Source organism: Copadichromis virginalis, linkage group LG3, assembly GCF_057382275.1.
Source record: "Copadichromis virginalis isolate Kocher_CV1m ecotype Utaka linkage group LG3, C_Virginalis_male_GT1.1, whole genome shotgun sequence".
Lineage (NCBI taxonomy): Eukaryota > Metazoa > Chordata > Actinopteri > Cichliformes > Cichlidae > Copadichromis > Copadichromis virginalis.
The window spans coordinates 29,952,889-29,965,586 of NC_140620.1; the positions used below are offsets into that span (position 1 = coordinate 29,952,889).

Sequence of the window (12,698 nt, forward strand, 5' to 3'; positions counted from 1 at the left end):
CAAAAAATAAAAAAAAGATATATAAAAAAAAACATTTCAGAAAACATATGTGATCGAAACTAACATATTGAAACCATTTTCTTTAAAATGATAAAATGACAGCTCTGTTGTCAAACAGAAACTGACACAGGCAGAAGAATAAACAGACACAAAGACAACCAAATCAAAAACCAATGGACATACACATGAAATGAGTAAAGTGACACAAATTTTGTATATTCAAACTCAACAATCTAAATTAACTTCTGACGTGCTGTTAAACAATTGGTATCTACCTGTATGAATCCTGAAGAACAATCACTTCTTGTCAAATTGATGTCTTAAAACATCAATTTGACTGAAGCAGGTAAATTTGGAAATATTAAAACCTTAACAAGTTAATACTCAATACTCACTTTGAATCAAAAGAGAGACCAATACAAAAGAGAAACACGCAAACTCCTCCAGCATAATGTGTTCATACCCTGCCAAAGCCGTAAGTGTTACCTAATGCAAAATCAAACTTCTCCTTGAACAGCTGGTATGAAACATGCAGTGGCAGCTTAATGCAGTTAACACACGTGTTGGCAAGAGGGAAAATTGGTGTAGAAGAGAAGTCATCGTCTCCTCTATGAATGAACTCAATCGAGGGTGCTGGGGAAAAGCCAATAGGTGGCACCGCAGTTGCTCCAGTTGCAAAGGCCAATATCTTCTGTAATTTGGAAGGTCCTTCTTCTTCTGCATAAAACAGAGAAGGAAAAAAGTGTTAAAAGGTTATTTCATTTGGCCAACATAAATTGTCAGTGAGTACAAATCTAAAGCAAGAATCTTAATGACTGTTATTGCAATGACTATAGAGCATGCTTTTCATCTTTCAATAGTCTCAAAGAACTATGTAAAAATGTTACTACAACCAAGAGGGTAATGTGGTGTTATTGTTATATGAGTATGTTATTTAAAATAAAGATTTCAGAAATGCTAACCTATAAATCGTTACATCTATTTATTGTGCACTAAAGTGACAATTACCTTCTGCATCTTGGAGATAGTCTCTCCAGAAGGTAACAACTGTCTCCTCAGCAGCTCTTCTGTTGCTTCCTTCTGGAGATAGATGAATGTTGAAAAGATCATCCACCTGGTCAGCAGTCAGCATATGTGGCTCATAGCAGAACAGCGGGCGAAAACTGTCTGGATGCCTCCTCATTTTCTCGAGAACCCCAAGAGTTTTCAGACCTTCACAAAATCTGGATAAACAGCACAAAGAAATTTTATTCAATAATTCTGCAATTTCATGCTTCTAAGTTAATTGTATATTATCAATTTGGCACAATCAGTTATACTAGGTTATTAACTGGCCATTTTGATTAATAGGTAAGATTTTTATCACATTTTAATTAATCTGAAAAACACAGAATACCAAAATACCTTTGAAATGGACCTTGAACCCTGTGGATGACCTGAAACATGACAATATCATGTACCAGCAGATCCCTGTCTCTTAGTGAACGCATAGGTCTCAGGCATCCTGCATTGGCCAAGTAATCAAGCATAGGTTCTTTTGACTTTTCAAGGTCCTCAAGGGTTGTACTTTGAGATATCTAGCATCACAAAGAGCAGAGGAAGGGCTTGTTATGGAAGTTACTCAGTAGTCTTATAACCTATTAGAAGGAACCCAGCCACCAGTGGTCTACACAATCACAATATGCCCGCGCGTACATTGGAAGTCAAATGACTACACATATTTTTTTAATATGTTTACAATGTGCTTAAAAAAATGATAAAATATACTCTTTCGTCTACCCTTATCTACTGAATCTTAGTTTAATATAGCAGCAAAATATAAAAACTTGGCATTCAGCAATGGCCAGACTGATCCGGATAAACATTCCCTGCAAAAGAAAACTGGAACACAAACTATTTTCAATTCACTATAAGATTTATAAAATAAACATATAGAGACCTTTCGGACTTTTTCAAAGAGTTCCAGGTCAGCTATGTCTTCCAGGGCTGGATTTGCTGAATTTCCAACCAGAAGGGAAAATACTGTTGGTGACAGAAAGTTAGGTGGTGGACCACCATGTACCAAGCTCACTGCAATGGCTCTCCCAGAGATGTAGTACCAGTCCCCTCTGAGAGCTGCAAAGCAACAGAATAAAAGGAAAAGCAAAATTGTCAGTAATGTTGCCTGTAAAAATAAATATCAGTTAAACAGTTCCCACTATTAATCTTAGAAAAATAGGTAATTACCAGTACTGTCAAGAGCCAAGTTCTTGCAGTTTTCTTTCCCCTCAAACATGGCTGACCTGGCAATGGTGTCCATCAATAGTCTCAAGAATTCCCTCCTTGGCCCACCTAAATCAACCCCTTCCTCATTTTTCCCCATATCATCTGAGAATTTCACACAGATCATCAAGTTGGGATCATAAGATAGCCTTTGAAAACCACGCAAGGCTCCCTCCCACACAGCAGAGCGATTTATATTAAATTTGCACTGCTGTTTTGTGCTAATTTTGCTTGATAGTTCCAGCAGTATCTCTTGAACAGGGACTTTTTCTGCACTAAAAAAAGAAAATAAAACAGAAAATAAAATATATCAGCCATGTAGTCATGTTACAGAATTTGAGAATATGTGTCACACTGATCATAGAGAGTTAAAGCTTTAAAGGTTTATATTGATTTGACAATTCTGGAAAGCCCAAATTATGTCTCAAACTCAAATTCTGTATGTTTGTTACTCACATCTGATTCTCCAAGCTCGCAATTATAGCTTGATTTAAATCCTCATCATCTGAAGAATCGCCAGAAAGCGATGCCACGAGAGTTAAATATGAAGAATAATCTTCATCATTAACGCTCATGGCAGGGATGTCTTCACTTCTTGCATTGAAATCTCTGCTGTGACTGCTTGTGCTAGGTTTGTCATCACTTCTTGCCATGTAGCCTTCATCACAAATGCTGTTCCCATCACTTCCTTGCTTTGCTCGTTGCCTTTTACCAACACTCCTTCGAATACAGTTGGTCCCAGTATCATCTTCTTCATCACTGCTAGTGCCAGGGTTATCACCTTTAACATGACTTCTTAACCTTGTAGTGACTTGGCTGCTCATGTCTTGTTGGATTTTTGAACTATCAACTTCAAAACAATCATTGTCACTGTCCTTATCAGTTGCACAACTGCTTAATGCTGATTTGGAGCTGATGTGGGAAGGATCTTTGTCTTCATCTGATTCACTCTTCAACAGAAAAAGACCAAAAACATATATCAAAAGCAAGTAATTATAGCTTATCTTAAAAAGATTAAAATAAGAAATATCCATATTGATTGCTCCCAAACACTTGTTTTAAATAAATATATTCTATTTTGTTAGAAGCCCAATTGTTGACATGTTTTTTCCCAAATCATGATTACTTTTCATTCTTTTAGTAACTTACTAAAAGTGTCCTTGATGGCCTTACATAGAGGGCTTTGGTTTTAAAAACCTTTAGGATCAGCATCCCATTCAGCTCCTGACCAACTTGGAGCTTTGGAGACACCAGCTTATTGCCACAAGCCATTAGAAACTCGAGGCTACAAAAAATAAATAGGGACAACAGCAATTGCTAATTAGTTAAATATTTTAAGTATTAGTTAAATATTTTATTATATATTGTTCTGTTTGTGTGTATGCTTTTATGACTTAAATTCTACTGGTATAGTCATATGTTTTTATAATGATGAATGATATTTTAAACTTCTTTACTTTGGTATATTATCTTTAAGTACAAGTCATTACATGAATACACACAGTAACAATAAACAATAGTATTTTACCTGACATCCTCTGGAAGGCGTTCACCAAAGCTTTCCTTGAGGTGTTTCACGACAGTTTGGTTGTCCCAGGTCTTCTGGAATTCAAAAGCACTGAGGATGTGCCCATGTTTGTGTAACCATAATTTTGAACCTTGTTTGCACACTACTCCCCATGATGGAGTTGGAAGTAGTATAACATCTTTGTTGAAATGGTCATGCTGCTGGGCCATAGCTCTGAAATATAAATATTAGATACCATAAACAACAGCAAGTGATAACTAATAATACTGAGATGCAGACAGCAGAACACTATCCAAACCCCTACACAGAATGCTTTCATAGACAAAATTGTTGTAGTTAGGCAAACATAAGGGTTAATTTTATATACTTTTTTTTATACTTTTCCGAGAATACGTGCTTCTTTTGTGGTTCGGACTCCTTCTGACATTTCTTTGGAAGTGGAGGAAAACCAAAGTAATTGCTTAAAGGAGCTTCTTCGACATCTTTAAGAGTTCTAAACAAATGTCTGTCCTCCTCCAGAAAATCCTATGTACGCAAACACGCGTTGCAACTTCTTATCTTGTGCGTGTCTTTTGTTTTGACAGCGAATGCGCACCTGCGGACCACTTATGTGCAGCCCTGGTTATTTAGCTCGTCATTGCAGCCACAGAAATTATTTTGTCCATGAAACCATAAAGCTGCACTTTCTTTTTGCCTTATAGTCTGATTTGTCATAACTTTTCCGTTTTGTGGTAAGTTTTTCTTTGGCTGTCACTTCTTCACCCTGACCTGTCTTATTTGGCTCAGCAGAACTAAAATATAAATCCTGCTGCTTTTACACACACACACACACACACACACACACACACACACACACACACACATAACGCTCAGCGATTCTCTGCGCAATCAAACTCTCACATGTTTAAGCTGCGGGAGATTTCACTTGTCATGTTTGCATAGTAAGCTAACGATTGATAAGACGATGTCAGAGGAATTGGTGCGCAAATTATCATCACTCACCAATCAGTACTGTCGCTCTCTATACACAGTTGCATAACACATAATTGCAAAGTGAAAGCAAAAAAACAAGCGCAAATTCAAACGCGATTTCAATATGTCACATATTGACAGTGGCTCACCGATGCCAATGACATAATTACCCAGCCACATTTCCGAAAGAATGCAAAAGCATTGACATATATTTTTCCTTCCTACGATAGCCCGACAGGCAGGGCAGAGATAGATTTTGGTAGCCTGGAAAAATCGCTAGCCCCGGGACGTCGGGCTAGCGATTTTGCGAGCCCTGCAGTATATTATTAAATATCAGACTATTACATATGGCCCCATTTCAGGCAAGTGAATACAAACTCATTAAACTTTGTAACTACCTTTTTCTTCTGGTGCCTGATGTCCAGCTGCCGAAGCATTGCCGAGTTTGATAACGTGGTGCAGGTGCACATTCTCTCCTGACTGTAGATGTCGCTGGCATGGGCAAGCTGCTACGTTGACGTGAGGGAAAGAGGGATGTTAAGTGACTATCCAGTCCGTCCACACTGGTACTTGCAACAGGTTGCTGCCCCACGACTGTGGCATTTGACAAAGTTCTGATGGTCTCTGCTGAGGATAATATACTGTTGAGTAATGCGGCTGCTTCACTTAGGCTACTAGCAGGTTGCTGAGTAGACATCTGTGTAGTGGTTTGAAAGTGTACCACTTTTTCCTTCACTTTCCTGGTCTGGACACAACTTCCTGTTCATCTAAAACTCCTTCCTGTTCAACTGAAATGCCTTCCTGTTTAACTGAAACGCCTTCCTGTTTAACTGAAATGCCTTCCTGTTCAACTGAAACGCCTTCCTGTTTAACTGAAATGCCTTCCTGTTCAACTGAAACGCCTTCCTGTTTAACTGAAATGCCTTCCTGTTCAACTGAAACGCCTTCCTGTTTAACTGAAATGCCTTGGATTTTCAGTAGTGTGTGTGAGAGCGTTTCAGTAGTGTGTGTGAGAGCATTTCAGTAGTGTGTGTGAGAGCTAAAATTTCAGTAGTGTGTGTGAGAGCGTTTCAGTAGTGTGTGTGAGAGCATTTCAGTAGTGTGTGTGAGAGCGTTTCAGTAGTGTGTGTGAGAGCATTTCAGTAGTGTGTGTGAGAGCGTTTCAGTAGTGTGTGTGAGAGCGTTTCAGTAGTGTGTGTGAGAGCTAAAATTTCAGTAGTGTGTGTGAGAGCGTTTCAGTAGTGTGTGTGAGAGCGTTTCAGTAGTGTGTGTGAGAGCATTTCAGTAGTGTGTGTGAGAGCATTTCAGTAGTGTGTGTGAGAGGTAAAATTTCAGTAGTGTGTGTGAGAGCGTTTCAGTAGTGTGTGTGAGAGGTAAAATTTCAGTAGTGTGTGTGAGAGCGTTTCAGTAGTGTGTGTGAGAGCGTTTCAGTAGTGTGTGTGAGAGCGTTTCAGTAGTGTGTGTGAGAGCGTTTCAGTAGTGTGTGTGAGAGGTAAAATTTCAGTAGTGTGTGTGAGAGCGTTTCAGTAGTGTGTGTGAGAGCGTTTCAGTAGTGTGTGTGAGAGCGTTTCAGTAGTGTGTGTGAGAGGTAAAATTTCAGTAGTGTGTGTGAGAGCATTTCAGTAGTGTGTGTGAGAGCGTTTCAGTAGTGTGTGTGAGAGCGTTTCAGTAGTGTGTGTGAGAGCGTTTCAGTAATAATGTCCCTTACGGCACCTCATACAAATCCTTCCCTATTCCTCTGATCTACTGCTGGATCCTCTCATCTAAGCAAATTTAACACATTATCTTCTAATAATTGTTTTCTTGTACTCACACCACATAATCTCCAGCATTGTTGAGGTGTTTTCAGCTGCTTGCTTTTGATGCAAGGAGTAATAAAAAACCTAATCACATTTTTCCAGCCGTATTCTCTCTGTTGTCTAGAGCTGGTGGGATTATGCTGTGAGAGACATGTGAGAGCCAATCATCCTCTGACAACTCAAGATGTAATTCAGATTCCAACTTTTGTTTAATATATAATGTTTCATTCCTTTTCAAGTTTTGGAGACCAATATATAATTTTGATAAAATTTTTGATGGAGGATTTTTATACGCACCTGATATTATTTCTATTATCTGGCTTCCTTCTCTCAAGGCCTTCTTCCTAATTTCTGTATTGTAAAAGTGTCTTAATTGGAAGTACCTAAATAAGTCTGATTTATCCAGTCCAAACTGTCTCTGTAGGTTCTCGAAAGATTTGAATATTTTCCCATCTATTAATGTGCACATTGCCGTAATTCCTTTATTAACTCATCTTAAAAATGTACTATCCCGTTGGCCACTTTGGAATTTTTGAGAATATGCAGGCCAACTCAGCGGTTTGCAGTCTTCTATAATTTGTCGCTATAATCCACCAGAGTTTAATAGTGAATTTAATAATAGCGATTGCGTGCGTAGACTGTATAGTTTCTTTTTCCAATCTTGCCTGTGGATGACATGATGAACAGTAATTTATCTCGATATGCTTATCATGAAGACCTTCTATGACTCTGTGGTGGCCTCAGCCATCTTTTATGGTGTGGTCTGCTGGGGCGGCAGCATCTCTGCTGGGGACAGGAAGAGACTGAACAGGCTGAGCAGAAGGGCCAGCTCTGTTCTGCCCTCTGGACCTACTGGAGGTGGTGAGTGACAGGAGAATGGTGGCTAATCTGTCACCCTGGCTGGACAACATCTCCCACCCCATGTAGGAGACTTTGACAGCACTGAGCAGCTCCTTCAGTAGCAGGCTGCGGCACCCACGATGTGGGACGGCGATATTTTGCAGGTCTTTCCTCCCCACTGCTGTCAGACTCCACAAAAAAGACTTTTGCATCTGATCAAAAACACACATGTGCAATAAGATTAAGTGCAATTGCGGTCGCACATTTTGAAGCACATGTCACATTTATATGCTGAATTTGGATAAACATTAACTCTGTTACCAGCTGCCAATTCACAATTCATCATTAGCGCTTTTAGCCCCCGACTTAGCGTTGCTGGCTATATGTCTGATCAAACTTCCCACACCTCTATAGCTGCCGAATTGGAATTTTCAAAGCTAAGTTAGACAATGCCACATTGACCACACAGTTCTTCATGTTGGCAGTAGTTAAACCATCACTCAAAAATCATCACTTGACCCAGCTGTCCTAGCCAATTATACGCCAATCTCCAACTTTCCTTTTATCTCTAAAATCCCCACAAGAGCAGCTGTAAAATAGCCACTAAGGAATGCCTTATTTAAAGAGTTTCAGTCAGGTTTCAGAGCACATCACAGCACATAAACAGCTTCGATGAAAGTTAAAAATAAACTTCTTAAGGTCTCTGACAGTGGATTGGTCTCTATGTTCGATACTGTTGACTGTAAAATGTTATTCGAAAAATCCTCCCACACACACAAGACTAACGATTGAGCTTCACAAGGTTTGGCATCAGGACCAGTCCCTGTGTACATTACACATGCCCCCTTCATGTAATACCGCAAAAGGCACAACATACCTCTGCCATGCTAATGACACCCTCTCTCTCATCCATCCATGAAGCCAGACAACACACAACTGTCAGTCAACCTAAAGGAATGCTCTGAATGGCACTACCTTGGTCTCCATTAACACTGTGAGGTTTCTTGGGGTCATTTTTGGGATGACTCCAAGAAGCTTGGCCTCCAGTTTTTAGGTTTCTCTTTGGAGTTATTATTTGTTATTAGTTATTATCAATCTCTGGCTCTCCTCCACAGCATATTTCCACCCCTGTCTCTTTCCACTCCCCCCTGTGCCCAGTTTTACTGGGCATTTATTCCTGTTAAAAAGGGAGTTCCTCTTCTCCAAATTTCTTGTTAAAAGGGGGTCCGATAAATAATTGTGTTTTAATGTTTTATCTTTGTAGTTTATCCTTAGATTTAAAAAAAAAGTGCCTTTACATGACCGGCATCGTAATTTCATGCCTGTTCAACCTTGAGTTGAATACTATACAGCATGACAGCCTTTGTTCTTGCAGAAAAGTCACCACTGAAAAGCTAAAACAGCTGTATTAGACTATTCATACAAATTTTCATGCACAGATTGTTTATAGACAGTAATCATAATAAATTCCCTAATTGTACCCTGTTACATATCCGGGCAGTGGACTCTGAGGCAGATAATTACTTCACATCCCATTTTCCTTAACTTGAATGATAGCAAATTTTGGACCATAAATAATACATGTAATTGGTATTATGTTTACAATACACCTGGATGGCCATGATGAACACTGAGCCCTCCTGAAAAACAAACAGTTCCAACTGCAGGGTAAAAGGTCTACTTCAACAGTTTGTAAATTTGTATTGTACTAGGTCAACAGTTGCTCACCTATAGAGGTTTAATCATGCTGCGTTAACACTGCCTTACCGTAATCTTCCCAGCTTGCCCCATACCACTGAAATGTTCTTCTCTTTCCTTTTGGTTGCCAAGTGCCCGGTTAGACTGCATGTCCCTCCTCAGTGCTTCAAACTCTACCTCTGCACACTGTAACTAGAATAGAACTAGAATAGAGTCATTTAGTTCTCCAGTTTTTGCTAGAGTATGCATTTGAATAATTTAAATATGTCAATCCACAGACAACTGGACCGTGCCACACACAGGAAAGATAATGTATGCCCCATTTTTCTAATTTGAGGTTTGCTAAAAAAAAATTTTTTATAGGGGATCAGGCTTTAGCCTCTTTCCCTCCAAAATATCTGGTAATTTAGATTTTCTCCTAAATTGTTTTTCTTTATTCTTTTTTTTATTTGGTTCATTCTTTGGCAGAGCTAAGCTACATGTCCCCCCCTCCCCCCCCCTTTGCCAATGCCGTTAAGATTATGACAGAATCCCTCTCTGCTTTCTCCTCCACACTACATTCATTCTTTGTTTTTCTTCCTTTTGAAAGGAACTACAAATTGCTCACACACTGAATTATAGCACTGTGGATAGTTTAGTGCTGCACATTTAGAGCTAGCATCTTACTATTAGCTTCAATACAGGAACAGAGGTAGCTGCCACTGGTCTATATGTAGCTGCACTGAAAAAGATAAAAGACAGATTATTTATCACATCTGCATTCAGAGTCACACATATGTACACATTTGCACCCACACATTTACATGCATATCAGGAGGACACCCAAGAGCAGTGTACCAGGGCCAGAAACAGCAGATGTTTAATTTTCTCATTTCGTGTTACCAGGGATCCTGAGTTTCATCAACAACTTTTAGTAAATCCCCATGTATGGGTCTCATCCCTTCAATAATGCAATCCTTATAAGGTGTCATTCCTGGATTAATAACTTCTCTAAGTTTACTTATCTGTCCCATGCCCTACTGGGGTTCTAATGCCCTGTGTGTATCTGTTCTAGTGTCAAAGAGAGTCATGTCTGCACCCTTTATGTATTAAACTTTCCTAACCTTCAATAATATTCTAATGTAAGAGTGTTAGTAATGAATAGATTTTTTAATAATCTCCTATCTAATGCTTTCATGTGGACTAGTTCTTATTATTTGTGTTCTTTTCCTACTGGGAGAGTAACACAAGGAGTGGAGCCCAGGGCTTTAAACTTATTAGTTAGTTATTTTAATAGTTTGTTATATTTATTTTATTTTACCTGAGAACCAGTTTACTGGCCTTATCATTTTCCTCCCTGGTGTTTCTTCTAATATTTTATTCTCAAATTTAGAGCTTCTTTCTTCCTGTTCCTCACTCTAATGGGCACTATTCTTTTTTACATTTTTTGTTGTTTTTTGTTCATAGTACTCAGCATTTGATCACTTGTTTAAGCATCTTCACTGATGTGGGCCCTAAACTTTACAAACAAGTTACATCTTTTTCTTTTTTTTTCTTTTTTAAGCAAAGAATTTTGCTTCCTGTCTCAGGTGACTCCTCTGAGCTTTGCACAAGCTCACCATAACAATAACCTCTTTGAGACATGCAGGTCAGCCTTTTACTCTTCTTCTCACACACTTGCATTTGGCTTAGATCATTTGAAAGCCTGTGCACTGGTCAAGGACACTCTTGGCAGGATGTCGGGGCCCAGCCCACACACTCCACAGTCAGAGCAACTCGATTCTAAATTATTAAGTCCAAAAACTGAACACCCCCCCCCCCCCCCCCACCCATCTATAACAAAACTCTTCTATTTCAACTCACTATTATCCATCCAGTGATTTTAGCTATTGTGCTCTAGGTTTAATATATCAGTTAGTTGCATTTAAAACCTGTCTACCTTCTTTTCTCTTCCCAACTACTTATTTGTGACGGCAGCATTTTAAACAGATCTCTAGCAGGTGTCTCTAATTGTTAATTTGTTCATGTTCATATTTGTCCTCATGACCCCTTCACCCCACATGTCAGCCTATTTATTCTGAACTCCTCTAAGCTTCACACAATTTATTTCCAACAATCATTTATTTCAGATCATATCACTCAGGTGCCTCTTGCACTCTCTGCATGCTTTTGGGTGAGTTCATGAGCCCTCTGCAGAACTTTCTAACAAAGGCAAAACTTCATTATTTACTTCTCTTGCACTCCTCTTTGGTGAGTGATAACAAACCCTCAATATACATTTAACCTGCAAACTCTGAGACATTATTAGATTCTTCTACAACTCCTGCATTTTACTGAGATCGATATATGGATGCTGTTTTAACTCTCTTCTTATATTCTTTCTAACCCAACCATGTTCTTATTCATTTGGTCTCTATCTCTCGTTCCTTCCTGTTCAGATGTTCTTAAATCATCACCACTACCTTCTATATTTCTCCAAACACAACACAAACCTCCCTATTTCATTTATTATTTGTTTGTGTGATTTATTTACTTTCCCTCTAATTGTTTTAGGCCAGAATTCTGCTCCTTCAGCGTCTGCAACTAGCATTATTTCTTACAGTATAACACTATCACTTAGAATAACAGCGACCGTTTGATTAAAGTCCTTTTCAAGGTTAGGTGAAATCTACTTGGAGCCAAGGTGGGAACCCCCCCCCTCCACCTTGGCTCCAGGTATAGGGCTTTGGAGCGTGATGTCACGGGGGTGGGCGTGGAAAGGATTTTGGCCCGATCCGCCATTTTGGGGGTCTAAGTAAGGAGCGAAAGCATAGCTATGGTTCGTACTTGCTGTGTGGTCGGCTGCAATGTTCGATCTCTTTGCTCTCTAAATGCTTTGCTTCTTTTATTGATTTTTACCGATTTTTATGCTGATTTTTTCCCTTTTTTTCCATATGAGCTTACCTGCGATAGCTTCTGGACACTTATAGATCATTAGGACTAAAGTGTTCTTAACAGAAACAGCAACATTTTTATAGTTACCTTATCCTCAGCGCTCCGTGTGTCTGTGGCCTAGACACAGCTGAAGCCTGATTACAGCGTCTGGGCACCGAGCAGCCTCGATAGCCTAGAAAGGTGCTAACCGCTAGGCTAACTAGCAACAAGATGCCTTCCCTCTCCACAGATGACTACCACAGCCTCCTGCAGAAGATTGCAGCACTGGAGACAAAAATTCATCGCTTAGAAGTAAACGTGGAGGTAAATGGACTGTGTGGAAATGAAACAACCTTGCCTTTGACTCAAAACAATGGCGATGAGCAAGCTAGCACACAGCTAAGGAGCACAGATAACATGACCAAGAAAGTAGACTTTGTGCACTACTATAAATCCTCAAGCGATAATCCCCCCTTAGACTGTCTTGGTGCAAAACCAAGACATAAATCATGTCTCCTGGAAGGGGGAGGACGTACCACAGGCAGGGCACAGCGAGCTGAAATCTCTGAAACCGACTGTCCTTCACTTCCTACGAGACAGAGAAGCTCTTCTACCCCTGTATACGAGAGGAAACAGGACTGGACAACCGTGAATAGGAAGGTTAACAACAAACCTTCAAAACAACTGAATGTGAAACTGCAGAACAG

The 12,698-nt window shown here is 39.5% G+C and overlaps 1 protein-coding gene across 1 annotated transcript; it reads right to left on the reverse strand.

The window, feature by feature from the left end:
- Positions 1-139: 139 nt before the first annotated feature.
- LOC146714022 (uncharacterized) lies at positions 140-5,604 on the reverse strand. Its single transcript, XM_085450631.1, has 9 exons — positions 5,161-5,604; positions 3,791-4,003; positions 3,412-3,547; positions 2,719-3,212; positions 2,227-2,537; positions 1,940-2,115; positions 1,405-1,577; positions 1,009-1,223; positions 140-717 (listed from the first exon to the last, which is right to left on the reverse strand). Exons 1-9 carry the CDS (start codon positions 5,457-5,459, stop codon positions 458-460), a joined length of 2,277 nt encoding a protein of 758 aa, XP_085306757.1. The 5' UTR covers positions 5,460-5,604; the 3' UTR covers positions 140-457.
- Positions 5,605-12,698: the final 7,094 nt, after the last annotated feature.

What these genes read in the sequence shown, in the direction of transcription:
- LOC146714022 (XM_085450631.1), bottom strand. Translation starts at nt 5,459, where the DNA reads ATGTCTACTCAGCAACCTGCTAGTAGCCTAAGTGAAGCAGCCGCATTA. An exon ending in CGCCTTCCAGAGGATGTCAG is followed by an intron (nt 3,548 to 3,790) that starts GTAAAATACTAT and finishes TATTTTTTGTAG; the next exon opens with CCTCGAGTTTCTAATGGCTT. An exon ending in GTTCAAGGTCCATTTCAAAG is followed by an intron (nt 1,224 to 1,404) that starts GTATTTTGGTAT and finishes CTGTTTATCCAG; the next exon opens with ATTTTGTGAAGGTCTGAAAA.